Raw genomic sequence first — 25,478 nt, 5'->3', positions numbered from 1 at the left:
ATGTAGTAGTACAATGAAAAAATTTATTTATAACAACTACCGGTCCATTAAAAATCTTATAATTTACTAAGTTATTGCAAAAATTGCAATTTGTACAAAGTTAAAACGTATAGTTTGAGAATTAAAAAACAATTATGTCATACTTATTTAAAAGAATTTACAACAATATACAAAGATTCAGCTCAAAAAAAAAGTACAAAAATAATGTATCGTAATTAAATCAACACATAACATAAAAAAAGTTATAAAGGGACTTTATCATATGTTTATCACCAAGAAATGAAAATTAAAATCTAAAATTACTATAAAACTTTAATATTTTGATTTAGCCATTAGAAAAAAAAAGCTTTTTTGGTCGGTATTCAGGTTTCTTAAGTGTTGAAAGACATGCAAATCTAAACAATTCTATAGAAATTTTCAAGTAAATACCGATAAAAATTAAAAAATATCTGTGTATCGAAGTAAAAGTTTTGGAAAATTATAGCAAAAATTAAATAAAACTAAGCTTTTAGTATTTTATTGCACAGTAGTAATTAAATTAACTAAAGTTATCAAGCAAGTTATTTAAAGTAAAGTTAAGTCATTATAAAAAATTTAAATTAATTAGTATTCAACTTAAGAAACAACTAATATAACTATATAAGGCAGTAATGCAGATTTCTATAAAACCATAGTATCAACAAAAGACAGCAAAAATGTAAACGGACTTGAAAAGACTACAAAGTAATTTTTATTTTCATTGAAAAATATTTGGATTTCAAGATTCACTAAAAATTTGCTACTCGTACCGAAATGAAAGCAATTAAACTGCGCATACGAAGTTTTCTACGTAAAATAATCGATATAGTTACACTAAAAGTTATTTTTGTACAAATATAAATTTAACGATAAGTCTTATCTTCTTTTTGTTTAACTTTGTGTTTTTGAAAACACCTAAAGCTACTGATTTTTCAAATATGTCGTATACATATGCTAACTTTATTTAATTTTCAAATTAGCTAAAATAGCTAACATTTAATACTCCTAGCTTCTATAAAAACTTTTCTCACAATGACAAAAAACTTTCTAAATAGACAGCAAATAAAACTTATATACTTCAGATCCATATATGTTTTTTTAACCTATTCTTAATTAGTTTACAAAATTATACTTCACCTTAGCAAAGTATTTTTCCTTTGCTCACTAATACCGAGCAAAGACAGTTTTCAAACTAGGCAGCAGTAAATTTACGATTTTTTATCAAATTGTTTATATTAAACTTGTCATTTTATACTCGCTTGTGACCTGGTGAGGCGTGAACAATAAAACTCTCTCGGAGTCTCGACAGTTTTGTGAAAAAATGTTCACCATCTAATATTTTTCACACAGCTATCAAATGTTGCCCGTAATCAAGCTGGTCCTGGCCAAGCAAGTTCAGCCTGGTGAACAAATTGAAATACCTCACTAGAACGAACATCGCGACAACCAGAACCACTAAAAACAGTTGGGCCATCACAACCGGTCTCAAACTGTTCTGGGGTCTTGGGGTTTCTCTAGTGGGTTGCTGTGTTGATGTTGATGGGTTCAAAGTAGGACACCGCGTGGCAGAATCTTCATTGTCCCCCGTACTAGAACTCGTAGAAGGCACGTTAGGAGGATTATTTTGCTCCTCTCTGGCGCTGCTGGTGGAAGCACCCTCATTGTCGCCTCCGCCCTGGTGCCTCGGAGAAGGTCTGTTTTGCGGGTTTCCCCTATTTTGAAATACATTTTTATTAGATTTATAAAATACGTTACTTATTGTATTACTGATATGTACACATGATGGCTAGTATAGCATACTATTAATAAAGCAAAACATTATAAACTTAAAAAAAAACAGGGTGCAAAACTTACAAAACCTATCTAAAATTTAATTAACTTAATAATTAAATCTTACGTACGCACCACAGTTTTATAACGGTTTTATGAACAATGTGCAATCTAACATTTTTATCTAATATGTTTCAGTTTTAACGCTTACATAAACTTAACAATCACGCCTATTTCTGTCTCTTGTTCATTAACAAACCTGTTTCCCGAATTTCTACTATTTTGTTGTGGTTGCAGCAACCTCAACTGTCTCTGTATACTCGGTAATTCGTAGTGGTGTAGGAAGTAAATCATGCTGTGAAGTGTGAACAACCATGAAGCAAGTAGTGCAAGTTTGTTGAATCTGCCGCTGAAGCGATGGTGGTACAAGTAGAACGCAAAGTGGTACATGTAGAAGAATCTGATCCAATGGTGTTTGCTAACTGTGATTGAACATAAATATGTTATATTAAGATTATAATTATAAATGTAATATTATTTTTTCTATTTTTAATACGAGTTGAATGCGAAATGGTACATGTAGAAAAACCGGATTCAATGGTGCTTTAATACTGTTGATTGAATCATGTTAAAATTACATATAATACTATAATTAATTTATTTGTGTTTAATACTTATTACTAGTTTAACTTAATTTTGTGTTGTTTACACTACAACTTATAAAGGTTACATGACTATTTAAATTCGGACAACTTAAATTCCGACAACTCAAATTCTAAAAACATTTTTATAAAGATTACATCTCAGTAAAGAATATATAATTTGAAAATATAAAAAATACATATGTAGATCTTATTGATATCTACAAGCCATTTTTTCTTTTTTTCATAATCTAAAATACTTTTCAAGATATTTAAAAACTACTAAAAATAACCAGGATTTTTACTTTATTTAAATCATACCTCAAAAAATATTTAATGTCTTGCAAAAAGAAAAAATGGCTTACAGATATTAATATGACCTACATATGTATTTTTTATAATTGACAAATATACGTTGCTTTTTTATTTGTGGCTGTTTCAACTTATTTTAAAGAAATTGAATTGTCCGAATTTAAACAGTCGTGCACCCCGTATAAAAGAATCTAATCCAATGGTGTTTGCTAACTGTTGAAAATTTATAGTTATGGTAGTTAAATAAAAAATTCACAATTTAAACACAATGATTTCAACTATTATTATCACGTTATTATCATCATTACTAACTATAAAATATATATATAGAAACTGTTGTACTATTATGTTTTAAATGTGAAGTTTTGAAAGTTTAATTTTTAAATAAAGACTTTAAACAACAGTTAGTATATAGACACAAGCTTGAAAATATCATCAGTATAAATAATTTCAAAAACATTGAAGCACTTATCTATGCCAACTTAAGTAGAAAATGCTAAGCTAATATTTACATAAGCAAAAGATAGTGTTTTAAGTGTCACTTGAATAAACTAAAATACTATTTATACAAAAACTTCATTACTTTCGATTATTCTTTTTTTTAATTTCGATTGCACAACCAATAATAAAATATATTGCATATTTTTTCTAACTCGGTTAAATGATTTACCAATTAGTAGTGTTGGTAATCATACATTATAGTGGAATTTAAAGAAAATAAACTGAAAGTAAAATAAAAAGCTTAAATTACACCTTAAGAGTTTAATATACTTTTTAAGATTAATGTAATTGTTTTAGTATACTCAGTTGTAAAACTATTCATACAATATGCAGAACAACTTTTTATTTTTCAAATGCTGGCCATAGTAGTTATTTTAAAGGACCAAACATTAAACCTTTTTTTTGTTTAACTTTAACTACAAAATTTGATCATAATATTTCGAATTTCATACAGTTTATCAAAACTTAACTAGAATTTAACAAATATGTGGTTTTTATGCTTTAAAAAATAACATTTTCAAAAACAAAGTGAATAAATTTACATGTCAATATTTTTAAAATATTATCTTTTGACTCTTAATAATCATAGAATTTATTTTTCTAGACAAAACATAAAGCGTTAATTAGCCTGCTAAATTTAGTGATACAAAATAGAATTGTTTAGCAACTCAAACAACAATAGTAACTTAAAAATTTAATAAAATTAAATTGTAATAAAATAAATTTTCAACCTGCTGAATTCAAGCAAACAAGATCAAATTGGTCAGCAACCCATATAATTATTATAACATAGAATGCCACTGATGAATCTCTGAAAAATTCCAGCATTATTTCTTCCATACCGACTAGTGCTAGTATTATTGTGAATAGTGGACCTAAAAAATAAAGGTTGTTTTTACTAACAACTTGCAAACAACTTAATTACTTTTTCTACATATTAAACTTATCTTATGTTTCAATGGCATTGTAAAATGTGGTAAAAAATACTCCGAAAAACTTTTTTTTTTAAAGTCTCGTAAGCTTAAAACAGTAAAAATACTGATAGTTTAAAAAAAAATTGCAATAAATATAAGATTCTTTAACAACTTTTCTATATGAAATTATACTTTATTGTTTCATAAATCAAAAACTATATTACAATATAAATCAGTAAAAAAATTTAGCTATAATCTTATTTTTATTCAGGTTGTTTATTTATCTATAAAAACTAATATTTTACACGTTTATTTATTAGCACAAAAAATGTTTATTTATTAAATTGTTTAGAAAATTAGGATTGCCACTGGTTTTCTGAATTTCTTCCAGGTTTTTGAAACACACGTTTTTGGGTTTATTTTTAGTTTGAAATGAAGTATAAGGTTAAAAAATGTGTTAAATAGTATAAAAATGTTAAAAAGATACTTTATATCTTTTTTTAATTTTTTAGATGATGACAAAATTTTTTTAACCTATATGATAGATTTTTCATGTCAATTTAAAATTTGACTTCTTAACATGTAAATATTGTTTAAAATTCCGGTTTTTTTTCAAAATTTCTCAAACTCAAGGTTTTTAATCCAAAACTTCTCAAATTCCAGATTGTTTTAGCCCAATTTGTCAAATTCCCGTTTTTTCCAGAATTCCAAGTTCTGTGGCAACCCTGGCAAATTTACTATACCACAAATAACACCGGGTTTAAAACTTGGCAGCTATTTATATTATTATCTGTTCTTATCTAACATTCACAAACACTTACTTTTCACCAAATTTAGCAACAATGTACCTGGGCCGATGGGAAACACGAAATTGTGCTGGTTCTGGTCGACCATGCGCATAACCTCCACCATGGCAACGAATATCTGCCTGTACGCGTATCTTAGCAACATGGTTATGCCAACGGTGAACGCCACCATGGTGATGAAGCTTATCAGGGTTGATAAGTATTTGTTGTATGTCGGTTCGAATCTGTAAATATTTTTACTTCTGTTATTTTATGGTGATAAATGATATCAGGATTGTTTTTTGTAAGTTGGTTCAAATCTTTATATAAAAATTTTGTTTATTTATACAAGTATTTAGAAATACTTGTCAAGCGTTGGTTAAAATCCAAAATCAACAGTTAGGTTTATTTTCAAACAACATAATTATTGTCTAAATATGTTAGCTGGACTTTATTTAGTATGTTTTCAAATTTTATCACAATAACCTGAAATAATCCCCTGTTACGAGATTTCTGAGAAATCCATGGGTATTTCCCTTTTCTGCAAGTCTTTTGATGTTAGACATTATAAAGTCGTCGTAACCTGAATTGAAAACTTATAACTAATACTTTGTATGTTTTTTAGTTTAGAATATATTCTTAACATTTAAAAAAAACAGATTTATCCTTATTATTTTGGTCAATTTCATTTTAGTTGTTACTGGAAAGTACATAAAAACTAATGGGCAAAGGAAAAAATATTTTTTTTAACACTTTAAGTACAAAAATACTATAATATATGAATATAATTCTACATTCATATCACATACCGAGAAAACTATCTAGCAGCCACGCCTTCACACCGTTCCCGCCAAAACACTTGTTCTCGTTAACGTCCAGGTTGACCACCAAAGTGGGTATTTTCAATCTGGACCTGGCAGTCTGCGACAACCTCAAGTAACCGAACTCCAAACTGAACTCTACACCGTAGTAATTACGTAGCTCCGATACCTTTGAAAAATATATGATAACTTAAAAAGAATTAATATTGTTTGGTTGATGTTATAAATTTGTATATTTAATATTTTTTCACAATAAACCTTTGTTAGTATTTGGTGAAAGTTTAGTAAATCAATCTATTTAATCAATAAAAATAAACAGTTTTAGATTTTATTCGGTTACAGAGTAAACAATACAACCCCTTGAAACTACTTATAACAATGAAATTATGTAACAATTGTTTCGGGGTTGTCAAAGATTTTTTGAAACTTCTTCCAAGTTTTTTGGTCCAGTTTTAGTATAAAACTTAACTTAGGGTAAACAAACTGTCTTAAATAGTATAACAACATTAAAAAGATACTGTTAAGCTGCTTTAAATATGTTTTTTATGAAAAGAAAGTTAAAACATACATAAACATTTTTATTCTTATGAAAGATTTTTTGTACTTAATATTAATTGGTTTTATCTGATTGAAATTTTGTTACTTTACATGAAGAAATAACTGATTCCGGGTTTTTTTAGTTATTTCTGTTCGAAATCTCAAGCTTTTTTTGTTAATTTCAGGTTTTTTCAAGATTATAGGTTTTTTGGCAACCCTGTTGTCAAAACTATCAACAGTTCTATCAGGATGTAAACAAACCTCGAAATTAAGACTGCCACTGTTGGCTTCGTACTCGTAATACTGCTTGTTCAAATCAAAAAACTCGGGAATCCTGGATCTCTTGTCGTGCATCTGCACCGCGAAACTGTCCATGGATTCCATCATTCTCAGCTTGACCAGCTTCCTTATGTTTGCGCCGAACGCTGGCGTTTGGTTGGCGAACATGTGAAGCGACCATCTTGCAAATTGGTTTCTGTGGTTTAACAAAAAATTTTAAACAAATGCTTGTTTTATTTATTCCTTATATAGGTAGCAAGGTTTTCAGATGGTATAGTGTAAACCAAAGTTAAATATATATTATGATTTTGAATAAACAATAGGAGTGTTAGTTTGGTTTATTTATTACTTATAACTGGGAAGTCATATGGCATGCTGAAAAATTGTGTTAAACAAACAAGTTAGCGTTAAAAGTTTAGAACAGATAAATTTTAATAACTTTTTTTTTAAACTTAAAAATAACAGATAAATAAATAGAAATAGTATCAGTAACGAATAAAAACAAGCAAAATACCTGTCCTCAATTTTTACACAACTTTTTTTTTTAATAGTGACTAAAGCAAACAACAGCACATACTTGTCGTAGCGAGTAACTCCATCTTTTTCATTTTGAGGAGATTCCCACATTTTAATGAGATCTTTCAAGTTGTATGGCATGGAATGTTGGACCAGCAAGTCGCTTTTCGATTGCTCGTATTTGGTGTATGTTGTTTTGAATGGTTTCTCAGCGAAAAACATTCTGTTGTTGTGATTTTTATCATTTTTGACTTGATTTAACTAGGGTTAAACTTAAATTGAACAGCTTAACTTTTATTGCAAAAATTGTTCAGAACTTGTATATTTAGTTCACTAATTAAACACAGTACTCTACAATAGCATTAAGAGACCAGCTAAAAAATTATTTTATAACACTATAATACATATTAACGTTGTGAAGAAAGCAGTTCTTCTTAGGAGCTTAACGCTTAGTTACGTTACAAGAGTATATTTATATACAATATTATTTCTGAGACTGAACAATTTTTGATTACCTGTACTTAGGCAGGGTAGTGTTCCTCGTAACTTGAACCCTCAGAATACCGCTCTTGGGCCAAATACTCTCAACATTACCCAGACAGTAACTGTCCGTACTGACAAACGATTGGTGTATGTACACAAGCAGGAAGAACATCAACACTGCGTTCACAAGCACGAAGAACTCTATCAACCTGCGTATGTTGGGTTTGAAAAACCTCAGGTATTTCATCGCCATGTTGATGAACAAGTAGTGCATGAACATGCCTTCGTAACTGCCTAGGTTTCCACCTAGCAGATAAAAAATGTTTAAATTTCTAATAATTGTATATATATTAATAACCCCATTTGCTGAGTTGTATGAATTGTTTAAGACTATTACTCACATAGTGGTAAAATATTTTATAACATAATATTAATAAAAATGTTTATTAAAAAGTTAGTGCACGAACATGCCTTCATAAATACCTAGATTTCCACCTAGCGGATAAAATAATAACAACATTATAATGTTAATCTGTTTTTGAACTACACAGCAACAGTGATTCATCACAAATTTCAAAAAAAAACAGTACATTAAATTACTAGGGTTCTTGTTACTTGTACAAAATTTATAATTTGTAGTTAAGTATTTTTCTACCAGAATCAAGTAAGAAATTTTATACCTTTTTATGCATTTTTACAAAAGTTTGCTTAAACATTTCTTAAATACCTTCTGAAAAAATTAATATTAAAGCAAAACATTGAAGATTTAGTATGTACATTATAAGTAACATACCCAATTAATTTATTTACAATAACGCTTTGCCTTTCTTTTTAAATTTTTACTGTAAAAGCTTTTACTTATAAACGTTTTCAGTAAATATGAAAATCACAAACCAATTGGACCATTGTTATTCAGGTTGGCCAGCAAATTGAGCCTCTGATTCACCCTCTGATTTCCCGTGTTAAAACGTCTCCTTGGTTGCTGGGGTCTGTTGCTATTGGCAACCGGAGGGGAGTTTTGCTGAGGGGTATTTTCATTTTGATCTGTGGTTGGCTCGTTAGAGCTCATGTTAAAACTGCTGTGTTTTCATTTAACACTCTGTGGGATTATAAATAAAATGATGTACTCTTACACGTTAATTTATTTAAATAGAAAAAGTTGTTACAACGCTTTTGAAAGAAAAAAGTAAGTAATGTGTAAAATACAAGGAATTTTATTGAGAAACTAAAATAAGATGATGAAAGAATGTTCTGGAAAATAGTTAGTTATCTTTCAAAAAGCTGAAAATGTAGAGAAAAATAACATAAATTACTTTAAAACACCAATACTAATAAATATTCAATAAGGAAAATTAACTTAACAAAGATAAAGTGATAGACTACGGTCTAGGTACTTGTTTAAGCCTAATAAACAAAAAAGTCAACTGTTAAATCAAGTTTTTATACTTAAAAATAATTTAATTTGCTACATTAACCAATACGTATAAACGAAAACATAAAAAAATTATTAAATAAAAGCAACATCATTCAAAAATTTACAAAAATTGATCAGAAATAAACAAGAATGTCAGTGAAAAAAATAAAAATTGTCCACCAAGCTCAAATAATGTCCAAATTTACTGGGTTCAAATAAGAAGATAATTCTGGACAATTTGATTGCAGGACTGCTCATTTTTAACTCAAATAAAGTTATCTAACAGGTGTGAGAAGTTTTAATAAGTTTTTTTCTCTTCTTAACCAATAAACATCCATAAATTGGTATCAAAATGGTGTAAGTAGTAAGGGTAATGGTATTTTACTGGATGCTATCCGTTTTCTCAATAAGAATTTTCATCAACTGACTTAACAAGTATTGATATGAAGGTAAGACATAAATATTGCAGAGAACATCCAAACAACGGATATCAGAAAAAGAAGAATCCAAAACTCATTGTGACGTCACGATCTATTCCCTCACAATGCTGTCAATGCTCTCGTGAACCAATGGAATCAGTTGAAGATGGCGGCACTTGTAAGCCATGTTGTACTGGTTGCCCATTGGTGATGGGGTGACCTGTGAAAAAATTGATGAAAATTAGTAATTAAACGACTGTAAATTAAGTTTGTATTACAAAGGGAAAATTTTGAATGTTTTAGTTGAAAAAGTAGAGGACTTTCAGTAAAACTATTCTTTTAAGAGCAAATGAATATTTTTCTAATAATGCTACTTAAAAAAAATAAGGACGTGGGTCACCTTGAGTTCCATCAGTACCCACAGTTCCCTTGGCAACAGAAGACTCATGTAAACCATGTCCTTGTTTTCGACGTTCCTCTGAGCTATCACAAACACGTTGTTTCTGTGAAAATGTGATTGGCTAAATTAAGTTAGAAACAACATCATTAGTTGCTCCTGTGAAATATGATTAAATTTACTGATTATGCATTTTTTAACAGTAAAAACAATTTAGTGTTGAATTATTACCTCGAAACTACTTTAAGTGATCTAAATTGTAACATTTTAGAGAAATTTCAATTTAACGATTAAAACAGCAGTAACATTAAACAAAAATTAAATCATATAAGTCATTACTTATCAAAACAAAATTCAAACCTCTTAAACTTTTCAACGAGCGAGTCTGTAGTCGGGTTGTTAAGACCTTCCAGCGGAACGGATTTTTCGTGGGAACTCGGGATGTCCTTCCACGTTGACAGGAACATTCTCTTCTCCATCTCGCCGTTTGACAGGAACATCACTTTCATGGGAACCAGGCAGCTGAAGTAGTAAACACCCAACTGGTTCTTCACTGCCACCTGCGGTTCATTTAGCATTTTATTAAGTTATTTGACTGCTAAGTACAAATTGATGGTGTGTTTGGCTAATAAAAGTGTACAACATTTTAAACTTGTAGTTGGCAAAAAAAAAAGAACCTTTTGCCGTTTACATTAAAATGTTCATAAAAAAGTTCTAATTACAATACTTCAGAAATCAAAACAAGACTTGTAAGAATCATATTTATTTTGCCAACAACCAGACCTGTAATTAAATAAATGCACGAATATGTATGAACTGTTTAAAAATTTCAAACAACAAATACCTGCAAGTTGTTCAGAGGTTCCATCTTTTGCACCGCCCCGTCCAAGCTGAGCGGAAGCACGACCTCTTGCGACTGGTTGGGGCTCAACTGGGGCACGTTCAACGAGGTTTTGGGGGCCAGACCGAACGAGTTCTTGTTGAACTGGATGGCGAACCCGCTGAGGTTCTGCATGGTTCGGTTGGTGAACGTCAGTACCATCTGGACCTGAAGAATGATTAGTTTGTTGAGTTTATTTAGTTGAAAAAAAATTAAGATTTATTTGTATAAATTTGAATTTATAACGAGCTTTTCAAAGATCAACCTTTTGTTTAACTTGTTTAGTCAACTTGATCTCAAATGATTAGAGAATAACTCGTTGTTTAATTTCTTAAGCTTAATTGCAGATAACTGAATTCATAAGGAGATAATTGAGAATAATATTTGAGATTTGTACCTCGTTGTTATGGCGACGGAAGCCTCCCTTGAGTTCCATACCTCTCGCCTTGTCAGAAGTGAGGAATACTTGCTGAGCAGTTGTTACCTGAGGCTGGCTTGCAAATGATAAGTCGAGTCCTGTAAAATAACATAGATAATAAACAAACTTATGATAAAAGGTTTGAAAAAATAAATTAAAAGTTTAAGTTGATGATTTAAGGTGTTTAGTAAACTATGTAGCAGTTTATAAACTAATTAAAATGATAGTATATTATCTACAGGTAAAACCCTAAAAAGTAATAGCATTATTTGTCAATTTAACTTTACAATCAATTTATATAATTTCTTTGGTCGCTTTAATAATATCGAAACTTTGACAAATAATACATAAAAAACTTCACGTATTACAGCTCATCCTTGTGATATAACTGTTTGATTAGAAACTTATTAAAGCATACAAACCTAACAAATTGTCCATGGGGGCCTGTTGCACTTGTGGGGTGGGTTTGGCCAGCAAATCGTCAATATTTCCAATGTCCAACAAAGATGGTTGGTTCGACTGCATCAAGTCCTGACCGGTTGGCTGCACCAATGATGGACCCAAGTCGAGACCTGAGAAATAAAAACTAACTATTAATATAATATAACTTTTGAGTTTTAGCATCATTGTTGTTACAATCAAATCAAATGCACATCGTATACTTATTAAGAACTAAAAATTGAAAAGCTATAATTATGTACAAACATCAAGTATGAGTGTACATAAATATAAATCTAAACCAATTCCAACAAAACGCGAAATACCATTAGATGCAGTTAAACAAAAGTTTGAAAGAAAAAAATTGATTTATTTCATATCAAAAATTACTATTTCAAAAAATTAATTACACTAAATAAAAAATAATATTTACAATAAATACTTAAACACATTTAACAAACAAACTCACCCAACAGATCGTTGACAATCGCGTCCTGGGTCGGAATGACCTGAGCCACGGGTTCCTCCGCCTGGGGTGTTTCCCCTTTATCGGAACTTTCCTCTTTGCTGTCCAGCGTGTGCAGGGTCTTTCTCATCACCTGATAAAAAGGATGATTTTTTAATAAAACAAAATTTAAATGAAATTTCTAAGGATCTTTCTCACCATCTGCACCTTTTTTAAATGGGCTTTCTCAAAACTAACATTAAAATTCAAATGTGTTTGTTTAAAAACATAAAGTATAAGTTATTAGTACAAGTTAATTTACAGTAACACAAATAAAAACTTAAAAATTGTTGAGAAATTATTTAATTAAAAATTTGAAGTAAAATTATAAACCTGGGCGCCCTTTTCTCCTTCTATAAAGGAATTTGGAGGCTTGTGGTAAACCGAGGCCAGTGAAGCGATGTGACATATTAACTCGTCCAATAACGTAGGTTCTATCAAGTCTGTCTCCTCACTGAGATAAAAATAATTTCTTGAATTTATTAAAATCTTTAAATTATTTAGAATTTGTTGGTGAATTGATTTTTATTTTTATATCAAAAGAAAGAAAAAAGTGTTACAGGTAGTAAATAACAGAAAAACAACTAATTTGAAAGCAACTTTGTGCAATACAAGTGTAACTTTTTTTCAAAGTTTTATTTCAAACAACAAATACTATTCAAATTCGCAAAATTTTAAAGTCTTTTTAGTATTAACTACTTTTCTACCAACCTGATCAAGGGCTTTTCGGCCAACACGACGTCCTTTGCGGCGGCGGGGTCGGTCGATAGGAGGCGCCAGTAGATGTATCCGCGGTCCCTCAGATCGGGGTTGTCTGAATCCTGGGTTGCCAGGGACAGACAAGTTTGGACGAGGTCTTGGGTTTCCGTGGGCTTTTTGAGGAACAGCTTGACAATTGCCGTGAGGACCTATGGAATTTAGAATAAATAAAAGACTTGAAATTAGGTTTTTACTTTTAGTCGTTTTAGTTTTGATCAAATTATGTTTAGAAACACATTCTAAAAGCTTAACAATATCACTATAAAGATTTATTATAAGACTATCTAATTTGTATTAGGCGATATCTCATTGCAAAGACATGTTGCTAAATGCTGTTTCTAGCTTTTACAATCAAATAATCTAATGAACTTCTTTGAAACGTTTTTTTGTTAAAAATAAGTTGTTTATGTTATTAGTTTCAAATTAATAATAATAACAAACCAAAAAGCAGATTGGAACTTTACTTCAAACTTTTTCTATGAAATAATTTTATATTTAAATATCTAAACAACTACCAACTTGCAATTGTACTTGAGTGCTTTCATCTCTGAAACCATCCAAGAAACTTTCGAGTAATTCGTCGGCGTTATCTATTCTCTCAGCATACTCACCTGTACAATTTTTAAAACCAATCAAATCAATTTGTAATTATCAAGTTTATGTTAACAGACATTAAAATAGTTTAAAACACTTGTTCGATGCTTTATAAGTATTTTTCACCATACAAGTAAAGCTTTGTATCTGCATAAATATATCAAGTTCTAAAATAACTGTTATTGTATATCTTTTTATCCGGACTACACTAATAAGCAGTTTCGTCTTAACCATAAGATACAAATGAATGAAATGATATTCTTAAATTACGCTCAATTCTAAAAATATTTCATTCATACCAACCGATGATCCATATCATGGAAGCTCTAGCTTCGGGTTCATCCAGCGTGTTCAAGTTGTCACACAGATTAGCAATGATCGACTCGTACTTGTTGGGATATTTTCTGAAGATGTCCTTGATCACGACAATCGCTTCCTGCACAACGTAGTTCACCTTGGTCTGAATCAAGTCAAGAAGGGTTGATACGCATCTGTGAAAAAAAAATATCTTTTATTGCTGCTACTAAAACTATTTTTGTCACAATTTTTAGTGGAAGTTTTAAATGCATAGTTGTGGCACAAATTTAGTTAGAAAACAGTATATTTTTAATTTGCAAACTAAGAACTTAAAAAGTAAAACAAGTTTTTTTCTTAAGCGTGATGTAGTACTAGATATTATCTAGTCTAAAATATCTCTTTTAAAATATTGTTATACCAAAACACTTTGATCGGTTATGTTTTCTTATTAGTGAAAATTTTTAATTAATAGAAGCTGGAGACTTGCTTCAATTGTATTATACTATAGAAGAAATTCTAAAATTTAAAAAAGCAACAGCTTTCTAAAGGAAAAAAGCAATTATCAGGTTACTCTTAAAATGAAATGAGCACATCAAAGTTTTATTTCTTCCTACATAATTTTCACAGAAACCAACCTCTCCGAAGATTGTTCAACTTTGATGGTTTAAGTTAATTATTAATCTTAATAGCTTTAATCTTGATTAATTATTTTTCAACACCAGCTAAATCAATGAAAAAAATTATTTATTCTAGTATATTTTCCATGTGTACTAAGTATGACTTACACTGTTTAATGAAACTAAAATCTAATCAAAAAACTCAACCTTTCGCTGGATTGTTCAACTTTGATGGCGCACCTTCCAATAGCCCTCACCGATTTCCTGACGAAATCAACATCTACTTCCTGGGCGTATTCCTTCAGTTCGGCCAACACTTGAGCGATGTTGGACTGGCTGGCTAATCTGATCATTATGTCCAGTTTCTCCAGCTTCACGTAGATAGGATCGTTGTATTTCACGAAGAACACCTTGAAAAATAAAGGTTTTTTAAATAAATTGTCTAAATATACTTAAAATACAAGAAAAAACGTAAACTATTAAACAGCAGTTAGGATTATGTATGTAGTTTTTTACTTTTTCAAATCATATAAAACACATATTTTCAACAACATCTAAAATTTATAAAGTATATATGTCTTTTTTTTGGCTGTATAAAGTTTTTAAATTCTATAACCACAGAAAAATAATCAACGATAAATCTTCATTTCATGTGTCAGTAGTATACTGGATTAAAATGATTTAAATTAAAACTCTTCAAACAATGGTATCTTTTTTTGCTTTAAACATTAATAAAAATATTTTGATAATTACAAAAAAACTACCTTCATTTCGTGTTTGAGTATGCTGGGTCGCTTCTGCACGATCAGGTTGATGTTTCTCAACGCGACGTACTGAATTTCGGGTTCAGCACTCAGCAAAGTCACCAGTGGGGGAGCCATCTTCTTTTCCAAGTTCTCCTGTGCCGCCTTGTCGCTGTGAAGCATCTCCAAGATTTTCATGCATACCTGAGAAGATTTGGTGTATAACTTTATTGTTTTCTACAAGTTATTTTTAATACTGTTTAAAAAAAAATTATAACATAAATTTGCAAATGAAAGGTCTTTGATATTTCCATACAAACCTTGTAAACTTAAATTTAGAGTAAATTATTATATATCACTTAGCACTGTATAGTGCGTAAGATGTTACAAAATACTTTAGCTTACAGCATAACAATAATATAAGTGTTTAATAAAAGGAAAATAATTTTAAAAACCTCAGTGAAGATAGACACTAGTCAGATACAAACCTTCACAAAAACAATAAAGAGAACTTTACTATAAAGCAAAAAAATGATAACTAAGTTATATATTAATAGTGTTTAACAAAATTTCCAACATCAAATATTAGCTTATCACTTAAAAACTTTTATTTAGAGTAATTTATTGTTACTTTGCACTGTATAAAGCGTAAGTTGCTAGAAATAATTTTAGCTTACAGCTGAGAACATAACAATAGTATAAGTGTTTAACGACAGAAAAATATTATAAAAAACTATTAGATGCTAACATAGATAAAAGTCAGATAAAAAACCTTCAAAAACAGTAAGGAGAACTTTACTATAAGCAAAAAAGATAATTAAGTTTTATACTAAATGTGTTCATCAAAAATTCCAACATCAAGTATTAGCATATCATTTAAAAATTCATTAAGAAATAATAAAAAATCAAACCTTAACAGCAGACAGAACGACTGCACTGTTGGCGTGCTGCAGCCTGGGAGTCACTCTCTCGGCAATGCTCTGAGCTTCCCTCGCGTCCTCAGGCACGTAGTTGCTTATGGCGTCCAAGATGAATATCTGTCCCCACTCTGTGCACTCGTTCAGCGCTGTCAATAGTTTGTTCACGTTGGGAGAGTTCATAAAGTTGACCAGGTCGGCAGCGCGCGAGGAAGACTCGCCGATCTCGGATAAGGACTTCACTGCGTTTGCCACTACCTGGAAGTTGAGAATAATTTCATATAAATCAGTAATACTAGTAGAAAAAATAACTTTTTTTGTTATAAGTTACAGCTACAAGTTGCTACGAAAGCTATGTTTATAATTCTAATACTATTTTAATTAACTAAAATACTATCTGAGAAAGATTTTACTGCGTTTGCAACTACCTGAAAGTTGAGATTGAGTTATTAAAATCAATAATACAGAATCCATGATTAACTAAAATTGTCAAAATCTATAATTTACACATACATAAGTTAGTATTATAGCTATTCTTATAACTTTATTATTATTTATTATTTTGACCAATTAAAATATTTGTTTATACCAGATAAGGACTTTACTACGTTTGCTACCACCTACATAACAAAGTTATAAGTTTGTATAAAAAAATTATGATTATGTCAATATATCAATGATTGTTTATAAATTCTAAAAGATAGTGATTTAAAATTGAAAACTAGTCAAATATATAAACACAAGCTATAGCATTAAAAAAAGAGTAGTATTAAACAAATATAATTAAACTTGTTATAGTATAAAACTAACTTTACATTAATCTAAATATGTAAGAAAATAAATAATCGCAAACCATGGGATTAGAATCAGATAGCAGGTCTTTCAAAGCATCGAGGAAGCCTTGTTCTTCAACCAACGTGTTGTTAATATCGAACAATTTTGCCACACAAATAGCTGCCGTCTTCCTTACATAAGGATCCTCATCCTAATTGTATATCAAATAAAAATAATTAATCACAATACTAATAAAATAATAAATACAAAAATACAAACATAATCAAATACAAAAAAATAACAATTTTGTCGCACAAATAGCTGCTATCTTGTGTACATAGAATAAATCCTCATCCTAATAAATATAACAAATAAAAATAAATATTGTGATTACATGGGAATTATTTATTAAAATATAAGGGTCCTTACCCTAATAAGTTATATAAAAATAGATACTTAAAAAGAACTTATTCAGATAAGTAAATGCTTTATTTCATAATTAAGGGCCCTCATCCTAACAGATTATACAAAATTATTTCAGTAAGAAATTATGCACAGTGATTAAAACATAAACAACTTAAGGTTAATCTTAATGTTGTGAAGTAACAAGTTGTTCACTTTGTTAATTAACCAAAACTACAGAAAAACATATAACTTTATATTAATTTTATTAAGGTTCCAATGGTTTATTGAAAAAGAATTCTAAATCTGAAAACATTTTAAACTTATGTAATGTGCAATAAAAATTTGTACATTTTTCAAAACTATGATTTGATTTTTTTAATTATTGATGTTGAGAAAATTAACAAACAAAATATTGACTCTGTCCTAGACTGATTTAAGCATTTTTATACAAATCTTGTCTATTTATTTAAGATAGTTATTTATCAATAATTTGTCCAATTTTAGTGAAGTTTAAACTTTAAAAAAAAAGTTCATCATAGAAATACATTTGTATAACAAAATCATAAGAGTTGTATAAAAACTTAAGTTAGTTTTACATACATTACTAAAATTTTATTTAAATGTAGTTCAGTTTATCAAATTATATTTTTAAGTTTTATTAGCATTTTGTTTAACTTGAATGTTGTTTGCTTTTCGTCAAGACTAAATTTTTATATATAAAAACAGCTATATTTTAATACATAATGATAGCGACTAATTTTGATAGATATAGGTTTAATTTCTAGGTTTTCAAGTGAACAATATTCAAGTATTAATTCTACAGCTCAAAATTAGCCGTCTTAAATAATATTTAATTATTTATTTTTTTAAACGTTTTCTCACATTTGTACTAACAGTTGTTGTTTATAAAAATTTTAAGCTGAATAAGAAAATAATAAAATATCGATTTTTTTTTACTGACACAATCAATAATTTGTATAACGGCATTGTGTTTTAAAACTCAATTTACCGTAAACTATAAAAATAAACACAGAACAATTAAAAGATAAATTATGCATTGACAAGAAACCATTAAATTTTTACTAGAATCAATAACACAACTCAGATTAAAACATTTAAAAAATTACACATGTGTGAAAATCAATATTTTAAAAGGCCACTCTATACAATCTTGACATTATAAAACATTTTGATAATTTTAAAAACATATTATTTATAAAAACTTTTGTAATGAAAGTAACAAAGTTTTAAAATCATTAAACTACGATCTTTAAAACAATGTGTTATTAAAAATAATTTCAGTAAATGGTTATAAAGGAAATTTAATTGTTTTGAATAAATCAAAACTTCATAAATTTAAATAACTACGCTTTAAAGGGTTTCACAGGTACCATAGTTTTTAGATAAAAAAAAATACTAAGCAACTAAAAAATACATTGTATAGTGTTATAACTGTACTACTTTTAACAAAAAAGATAAAATACAATGTTACATGTATACAACTTGGTATATTAGTTACTTTATTAAGTATGAATAGTTTGATTATTTAACTATACATAATTTTTATTTTACGAAAACTACGACAACAACTTGGTATTGAAAACAATTTTTTTTACTTAAGTTCATTGAGAACCATGTATAATAAAATTAGTAAGTTTTTAAAATTATATAAGTTTATTATCAAATTAAACTAAGACATAAGATTGCACTAAAACAACTTATAAAAAAACATAATTTAATAACAAGTAAGAGCAGTTTGGTTTTAACTGTTATTATTACCAACAAAAATATTAAATATTTTTAATTATATTTTTATACAAACATTTAAACACTTTCTCAAGGGTTCAAAAAGAAATTGCGACTTTTATTATAAAACTTCATTAATTTCTATACAAACCTTTAAACTTTTTCACGAATATTAACTTTTTCAAGGAGGCTAATACAAATATTGCATAATTTTTTATATAAAATATTTTCAAATTTGAATACATACCAACCTTTAAACTTTTTTTCAGTGGTTCACAAAGGTATTTTGTAATTTATTTATATTAAAATATTAAACACAATACAAACACTCTCTCATTGATTCATACAAATCATCGATAATTTTCATTATAAAATGTAATACAACGATGTACTAATTCAACACAAACCTTTAAACACTTCCTCAATGGTTCGCACAAATATTCAGTAATTTTCTCAACTCTGATGCAGCCCATGGTTCTTACTGCGAGCGCCCTTATGAGCGGGTTAGGGTCATCACAATCCTGTGCAGAAATAAAGTCTATAAAACTCACAAGCAATTTAATAAATTTATAAAAAATTTAATCACAGTGTATATTAAGAGCAATTACAATAAAAAAACACTTTTGGTGCTCTAATATGTTGTTTGTCACAATTCTGTGAAAACATAAATAAAATATATTTTAAAACAAAACTATAAAATGTACAATATAGTAAGTTTGAGTTAGTATTATTACCGCATATGAGAGGTTTAGAAGTGAGTACAGATTGTAACAACCATAAAGTAAATGATAAAACTTCAGCTTAAAAGTTATTTCTCAAAACAAACCACAAACCTTGACTAAGGTGTTAACAGGTGATTGCCATATTATGTCTTAAATTAAACAAAACTAAAAACCAACTAAAACATTTCTCAATGTGACTTGTATTGGCAAAATATTTAAAAAACTTTAAAAATAAATTATATTTTTTTCAATTCCAGATATCACAAACCTTGACAAAGGTGTTAACTGCCATGATGGCCATGTCGGGTTGCGACTTGGCGTAGTTCATGAGGTACAAGTACACCAGCTTCTTCAGCTCCTGGTTGTCCGTTTGCATGCAGTTGATCACATCGGGGAACAACGACGAAACGTCCTTGCCCACCGTCATGCTGGCAATTACCTGTTGGAGGAGAATGATAAAATGTACAATAGATTTTATAACATTGCAATTAACTGTGGAAAGAACAATAAAAACGTATAACAATGTATATTAAATTTAAATTTGTATACTTAGCTTGATACACTTACCTGAAAAAAGCGTAAGTTGTAATTTTTAGTTTGGAAAAAAACATAAGAGTTAGTATAATGAACAAACCTAGTTATTAAAACTAAGTTTCTAGTTTAAATTTTGTAGGTTATGATGTGTAGTTTATATTAAGCTGGTTTAAAATATTGTACACAAAAATGTTCGAAATGAGACCATACAGGCCCTTTTTGTTTTCACAAGAACTTGTAGAGCTTCATTTTAGCTATTAGACATTTTTGCTACTTGAAAAACTTAAAGTGTGTAAAATAAATGTTTTGACCACCTAAATGCAATGTTAAAATTTATATTTGTTTATTTAAAAGATAAATTTGCTCATAACATTTTTTTACCTTACTTACTATAATAAATTATTCATGATTACATTAGTTCAACAAAAAAATATCTATACATTGTTATAGAAAAAATTAAGTATTCACTCACCTTTTTGACAGCTTCTTTTTTCTTATCTTTCTTGTCACTGTTCAAATCTGCTTTCAACTCAAATATTTCACCCTTTTTCTGGGTTGAAAAATATCTGGCATCAGTCATGGTGTTTTATTTATTTAAAATAGAAGAATTAAACTCTGCAATTGTTATAATTTGAAATTATATCTACATTACTACAATAAATATGTTTATCTTAAAAAATAACTTAGTTCAAACTACTTACTAAAAGATAAAAATGCAATGTTAAATACATACAAATAACAAAAACCAAAATATCTACAATACTTTGCAGATGTACCCTTTTATTTTAAAATTTTGCAAGAACTGAAAAAAATAAAACCGTTATCTTTGAGGTATTATAATAACTTTTTTACAGATGGTGTTAAATAAATCAAATAACAAATAGTTTTTAGCATGATTACAAACAGAGAACAAAACTAATAATTTTCAATTACTGCACATAAATAAATTATTATCAATTAAGTAACACAATTAATGAATATATGATTTGATTTAAATAGTTATCCTAAAATAATAATAAAAAACTACAATTAAAAACAATTTTAATCAATATTTACATGTTGTTAAAAATGCTGCAAATACTTCCAAATCTAGGCAGGCCATACTTGTGAAGAGAGTAAGCAGCGCCTGCAAGTGAAGCCACAATCAACACGCATGAAATCTTAACTTCATTGTTGATTCTCACTGCCAACGGGTCCTTCTTGAAAAAATCTTTCACGAGCGTGGCGTTCTTGTTCTTGTGAGGGAAAGGCGTGTCGGGCACTGGGAGGTTCAAAAACTTGCACAGAGGATCCCAACCTTGGTCGAGGCTGAACACGAGCAGCTGATCTTTGGGAGCGTTGTGCAACACATTAGCATTGTGCATCCTGTAAGCTTTCTTCAACAAATGCTCAGGGATGTCACCAGGTCCGAACCACGGCTCAACTATCTGCCAGCCTTCTATCACAACGTGCATCTTCCATGCGAAATCCAGCATTCCTTTCAAAGATGGCGACAGCATCTGCATGACTCTGAACTTTAAATTCTGCCTGGATTCCATCTGCTTCTTGTAACTCCACCACCAATCATCCTCACTTCTCATGCAGAAAACTATCTTTGCGTCAGGGAACGCTTTCAGTATCTCGTCCCAGAAGTAAAAGGAAGGCATGTCCGTGCAAGAGTCCACGCCCTTGTACATCTCTTGAAAGTCTTCTGCGGTGCCACCACTCTTGAATATTTTCAACCATCTGTCCTTCTGGTACCTGTAGTTCTCCTGAAAGTCGTAGTTGTTGTAGCCTAATAGTGTGAAGGCCTCTTTCATTGTCTTGGTGCCATTCTTTGAGTAGCCAGCAAATATCACTTTCATTTTTAACTTTTCTTAACTCTAAAAATATATCTAATTTTTTCTACTATGTAACATGATGGTTTAGATAAAAAACCAAATTGTCTAATAATTGGTTCATATCTAGCAAATATTACACTCATCTTGTGTTTTAAAAATGTCTAATTTTTTTTTGAATTTTTGATAATAGTTTTTAACAATTAAAATTTTAAAACTTTAAACCAAACTTTTACTATGTTCAGGGTTGTTTAAAAATGTGCTAATAAACTAATTTTAAATAGAAAAATAGTATACTTTTTAGTGTTAAAATTCTAATTCAATGTAAACATTAAAACATAAAAACAAACCTAGGAAACTTGACTATAATTTTATAAAGTAAGTTCTTGATAGTTTACTATTTGATTAACAAAAATCAAATAACATTTTAACAAGCATTAGCAGCAACAACAACAACACAAAAATCTTTTAGAAGTAGTAAGTCTATTGTAAACATATTAGAACTTATCTGCACTAAAATAATACCATATAATAATATCAGAAAACCTATTTTATGTAATTGATCAACTGTTGACAAATTGTATATGGCATAGAAGATTGTTTTAAAAGTTTTTGTTTTTGTTCTAGAAATGTCCTATCAAAACGATTACCTAACAAATGCTTTTCAAGAGAACACATAGTACTGTTTGAGATAAGAACTGACTTATGATTTATTGAAGATATAACACCTTTCTTAATTTCGAAACTTACTGACAAATCCTCACTGTTTTCTGAAGAAACTTTCACACTTAAATCAAACTTAGGCGTTCTCCCATACACCCAGTCCCAATCTAAATGATTTTCTTGCAACTTTGAGACTCCTGGCAGTAATTTCTCATCGCCAGTGTCAATTTCAAACACCTGAGATTCTTGATGAAGCTGGCTGTAATTGCTTGATATGCAGTCAATCACGTCTTCCACTGTGACATCACTAACCGCATCTGACAGGTTGGCAACAGGCGACACCACGCTGTTAGTTGCCTTGCAGGTGAGGTCTTCAATATTTTCGCGGTTGATGTACTCAAAAATGTCCCTTTTGTCGGAATTCACCAACAAAGTACAGTGGTGGTAGGCACACTCCCTGCCCAGTTTGGAAGAAGTTCCGGATATCTTGTGCTTTTTGTTCAAAATTATATCGTCTCTTTTGTTTATCTCAATGTCCAAGGAAGGCCACTTTTGCTTCAAGGCGTCAACAATGACATTCAAGTTGTGCTTTCTGTCATAAGACTGCTTGTCTGTGAAGAAGGTTATGTTCAAGTTTCCCATGTCGTGGTAGACAGTGCCACCACCGCTGCTCCTTCTGCACAGATTCACCCCGTTTTCCTTCAACTTTTCCACCCTGCACTCCTTCCATGGGTTTTGAAACTTGCCCATGACCATGGTGGGTTTGTTCTGCCATAGGAACAAGCAGTGGCGCTTTGAAAAGTTCACATTTTTGTACATCCAGTCTTCAAAGGCAAGGTTTTTATAAGGGCAGGTTGTTTTTGTTTTGTACACGTAACAAGACTTGGCTTGTCTCAAAAGCCTCAATGAAATGTGCATTATGAGAGTAAAGTTTTTTGATTTTACAAGCAAATTTCTACAAGTGTTAAAAAATTATAATGTTTGTACAAATTTTATTTTAATTTCATCTATTTTGTTAAATGATAAAGTGCATGCTTACAACAAGTTAACATAATAAAATTATGTAATTGAGATAAAATTCTTAAAGATATTCATTAAAGTTGTTTTATTCATGTATAATCAGGCCTTATAAAATATTTTGAAATGGAAAAGGTAAAACCAGATAACAGTAATAGAAAAAGTAATAATAAACTGATAGACACATTACAACTTGAAAAATAACAGACAAGATAACAAAAAAACACAAACAAAAGGAATCCTTACAAAAAAAATAAAATTTTCTAAAATCAATAAAAATCAAGTTCTTCAACTAAATTGATTTTGAAATAAGAAAATATTAAAACTAAATCAACTACACTTCATTTGAAGTTTAGAAAAAAATGGCCGGAGTCATCTTGAGTATTAAAAACTTCAACTTAAGGGCATAGGGGGGGAGTAAACACCTTTTTTGGTTTTTTATCTTATTTTATATAGTTTTTACTAAGCTACAAGATGCTTTTTACTGATTTTAAAAATTCAAAATAATTTTTGAGATATAGCCGGTCAAAGTCGGAGCCAACAATAGGTTCCTTATGGGAGGCGCAAACTAAAACGGCAAAAATAGACTATTTTACTAAAAATCTATCTTCTCCTACATTTTTTGAGATAACTACCTCAAACTTTCAGGAAATGTTCCTTGATATATTTAGAAAATTCTGTCAGAACAGAATTTAAAAAAAATAAAAAATAAAAATTTTATATAAAAAATAAACAAAAAAACAGTTTTTTTTTTGTTTTTTTGTTATAAAATTTTTTTTTTTAATTTTTTTAAATTCTGTTCCGACAGAATTTTTTAAATACTGCAAGGAACATTTCCTGAAAATTTGAGGTAGTTATCTCAAAAAACGTAGGAGGAGATAGATTTTTAGTGATTTCTAGTTATTTGTGGTTTTAGTTTGCGCCTCCCATAAGGATCCTATTGTTGCCTCCGACTTTGACCGGCTATATCTCAAAAAATATTTTGAATTTTTTAAATCTGTAAAAAGCATCTTGTAGCTTAGTAAAAACTATATAAAATAAGATCAAAAACCAAAAAAGGGTGTTTACCCCCCCCCCCCCCCCCTATGCCCTTAACCTAAGTTTTGAGTTTATAAACTTTTTATTGTCTAACTATTTCAATTACCATCATATTTTAAACTTATTTGAGACTATAGTAGATTCTTTACTTTCTTTCTGAACAATATGTTTTTTATATATGGTCTGATGAAATTTTAGACTTTACTAACATGTGGCTATTTTTAAAGATACAAATTATCTATTATGTTCTATTACCATACCAATCTTTGTTTATTGGACAATCAGATGCCTTCATTTGAAACTTTTATTTCCTATATTAAATTATTTTTTCATGATATGATTTCTTTAAAATATCTCGGGTATTTAAATTTTTGGTAATCAAATTATCCTGATTTGAACTGTTATACTTACTTTTATACCTAAGAAAGAGAAATAGGATTTTTAACTCTACTTTTATCTTTTTTTTTACCTATTTTTAACATGTTTTATTTCTAAAAAATCAGCAAATAAAATGTGGGATATAGGTTGGTTTTATTGTAAAACTTATACTAAAGAAATTATATCTCAGAAAACAATTAAAAGTTTTATGTTCTATAAAACTGACTTATAGCTCATACTTTTAACTTGCACTTAAAATAAACTTTAATGTTTAAAAAAAACTAGACAAAAATCTAGACTAAAGGGCTAAGGGTGGTCCAGAGTAATTGTTATTAAATTATCACAAGCTCTAATATGAAAGTTCTAAGTATAAACTACAAAACACTAAGTATAACTTAATTAAGGCCAT

General features: G+C 29.3%; 4 protein-coding genes across 5 annotated transcripts; all 4 read right to left on the bottom strand.

The window, feature by feature from the left end:
• Positions 1-649: 649 nt before the first annotated feature.
• LOC145849930 (membralin-like) lies at positions 650-8,676 on the bottom strand. Of its 2 annotated transcripts, none has more exons than XM_082955048.1 (10): positions 8,472-8,676; positions 7,610-7,883; positions 7,156-7,317; positions 6,561-6,774; positions 5,751-5,931; positions 5,428-5,524; positions 5,005-5,186; positions 3,974-4,117; positions 2,048-2,270; positions 650-1,730 (listed from the first exon to the last, which is right to left on the bottom strand). In XM_082955048.1, exons 1-10 carry the CDS (start codon positions 8,644-8,646, stop codon positions 1,361-1,363), a joined length of 2,022 nt encoding a protein of 673 aa, XP_082811174.1. In that variant the 5' UTR covers positions 8,647-8,676; the 3' UTR covers positions 650-1,360. The 2 variants fall into 2 exon arrangements, with proteins under 2 accessions (XP_082811174.1, XP_082811175.1); XM_082955049.1 differs by having other exon boundaries at positions 5,011-5,186.
• Positions 8,676-20,767, bottom strand: LOC145849929 (AP-1 complex subunit beta-1-like). The gene is made up of 18 exons (XM_082955047.1): positions 20,629-20,767; positions 19,891-20,061; positions 19,308-19,421; positions 16,829-16,960; positions 15,970-16,233; positions 15,080-15,262; positions 14,523-14,725; positions 13,705-13,892; positions 13,327-13,418; positions 12,760-12,956; positions 12,382-12,502; positions 12,013-12,142; positions 11,528-11,677; positions 11,085-11,203; positions 10,652-10,855; positions 10,168-10,367; positions 9,811-9,913; positions 8,676-9,630 (listed from the first exon to the last, which is right to left on the bottom strand). The coding sequence occupies exons 1-18, from the start codon at positions 20,734-20,736 to the stop codon at positions 9,523-9,525; spliced, it is 2,787 nt and encodes a 928-aa protein (XP_082811173.1). The 5' UTR covers positions 20,737-20,767; the 3' UTR covers positions 8,676-9,522.
• A 181-nt stretch (positions 20,768-20,948) lies between these two features.
• On the bottom strand, positions 20,949-22,007 carry LOC145829345 (uncharacterized). Its single transcript, XM_082937109.1, has one exon. The coding sequence runs from the start codon at positions 21,998-22,000 to the stop codon at positions 21,209-21,211; it is 792 nt and encodes a 263-aa protein (XP_082793235.1). The 5' UTR covers positions 22,001-22,007; the 3' UTR covers positions 20,949-21,208.
• Positions 22,008-22,453: 446 nt separating this feature from the next.
• On the bottom strand, positions 22,454-23,554 carry LOC145828907 (lipoyl amidotransferase LIPT1, mitochondrial-like). The gene has a single exon (XM_082936653.1). The coding sequence runs from the start codon at positions 23,552-23,554 to the stop codon at positions 22,520-22,522; it is 1,035 nt and encodes a 344-aa protein (XP_082792779.1). The 3' UTR covers positions 22,454-22,519.
• Between the last annotated feature and the right edge of the window lie 1,924 nt (positions 23,555-25,478).

Source organism: Thalia democratica, chromosome 2 (genome assembly GCF_965202585.1).
Source record: "Thalia democratica chromosome 2, ktThaDemo2.hap1.1, whole genome shotgun sequence".
NCBI lineage: Eukaryota > Metazoa > Chordata > Thaliacea > Salpida > Salpidae > Thalia > Thalia democratica.
Note: the sequence above shows the minus strand (reverse complement) of the source record. Positions and strands in the feature narration are given on the sequence as shown.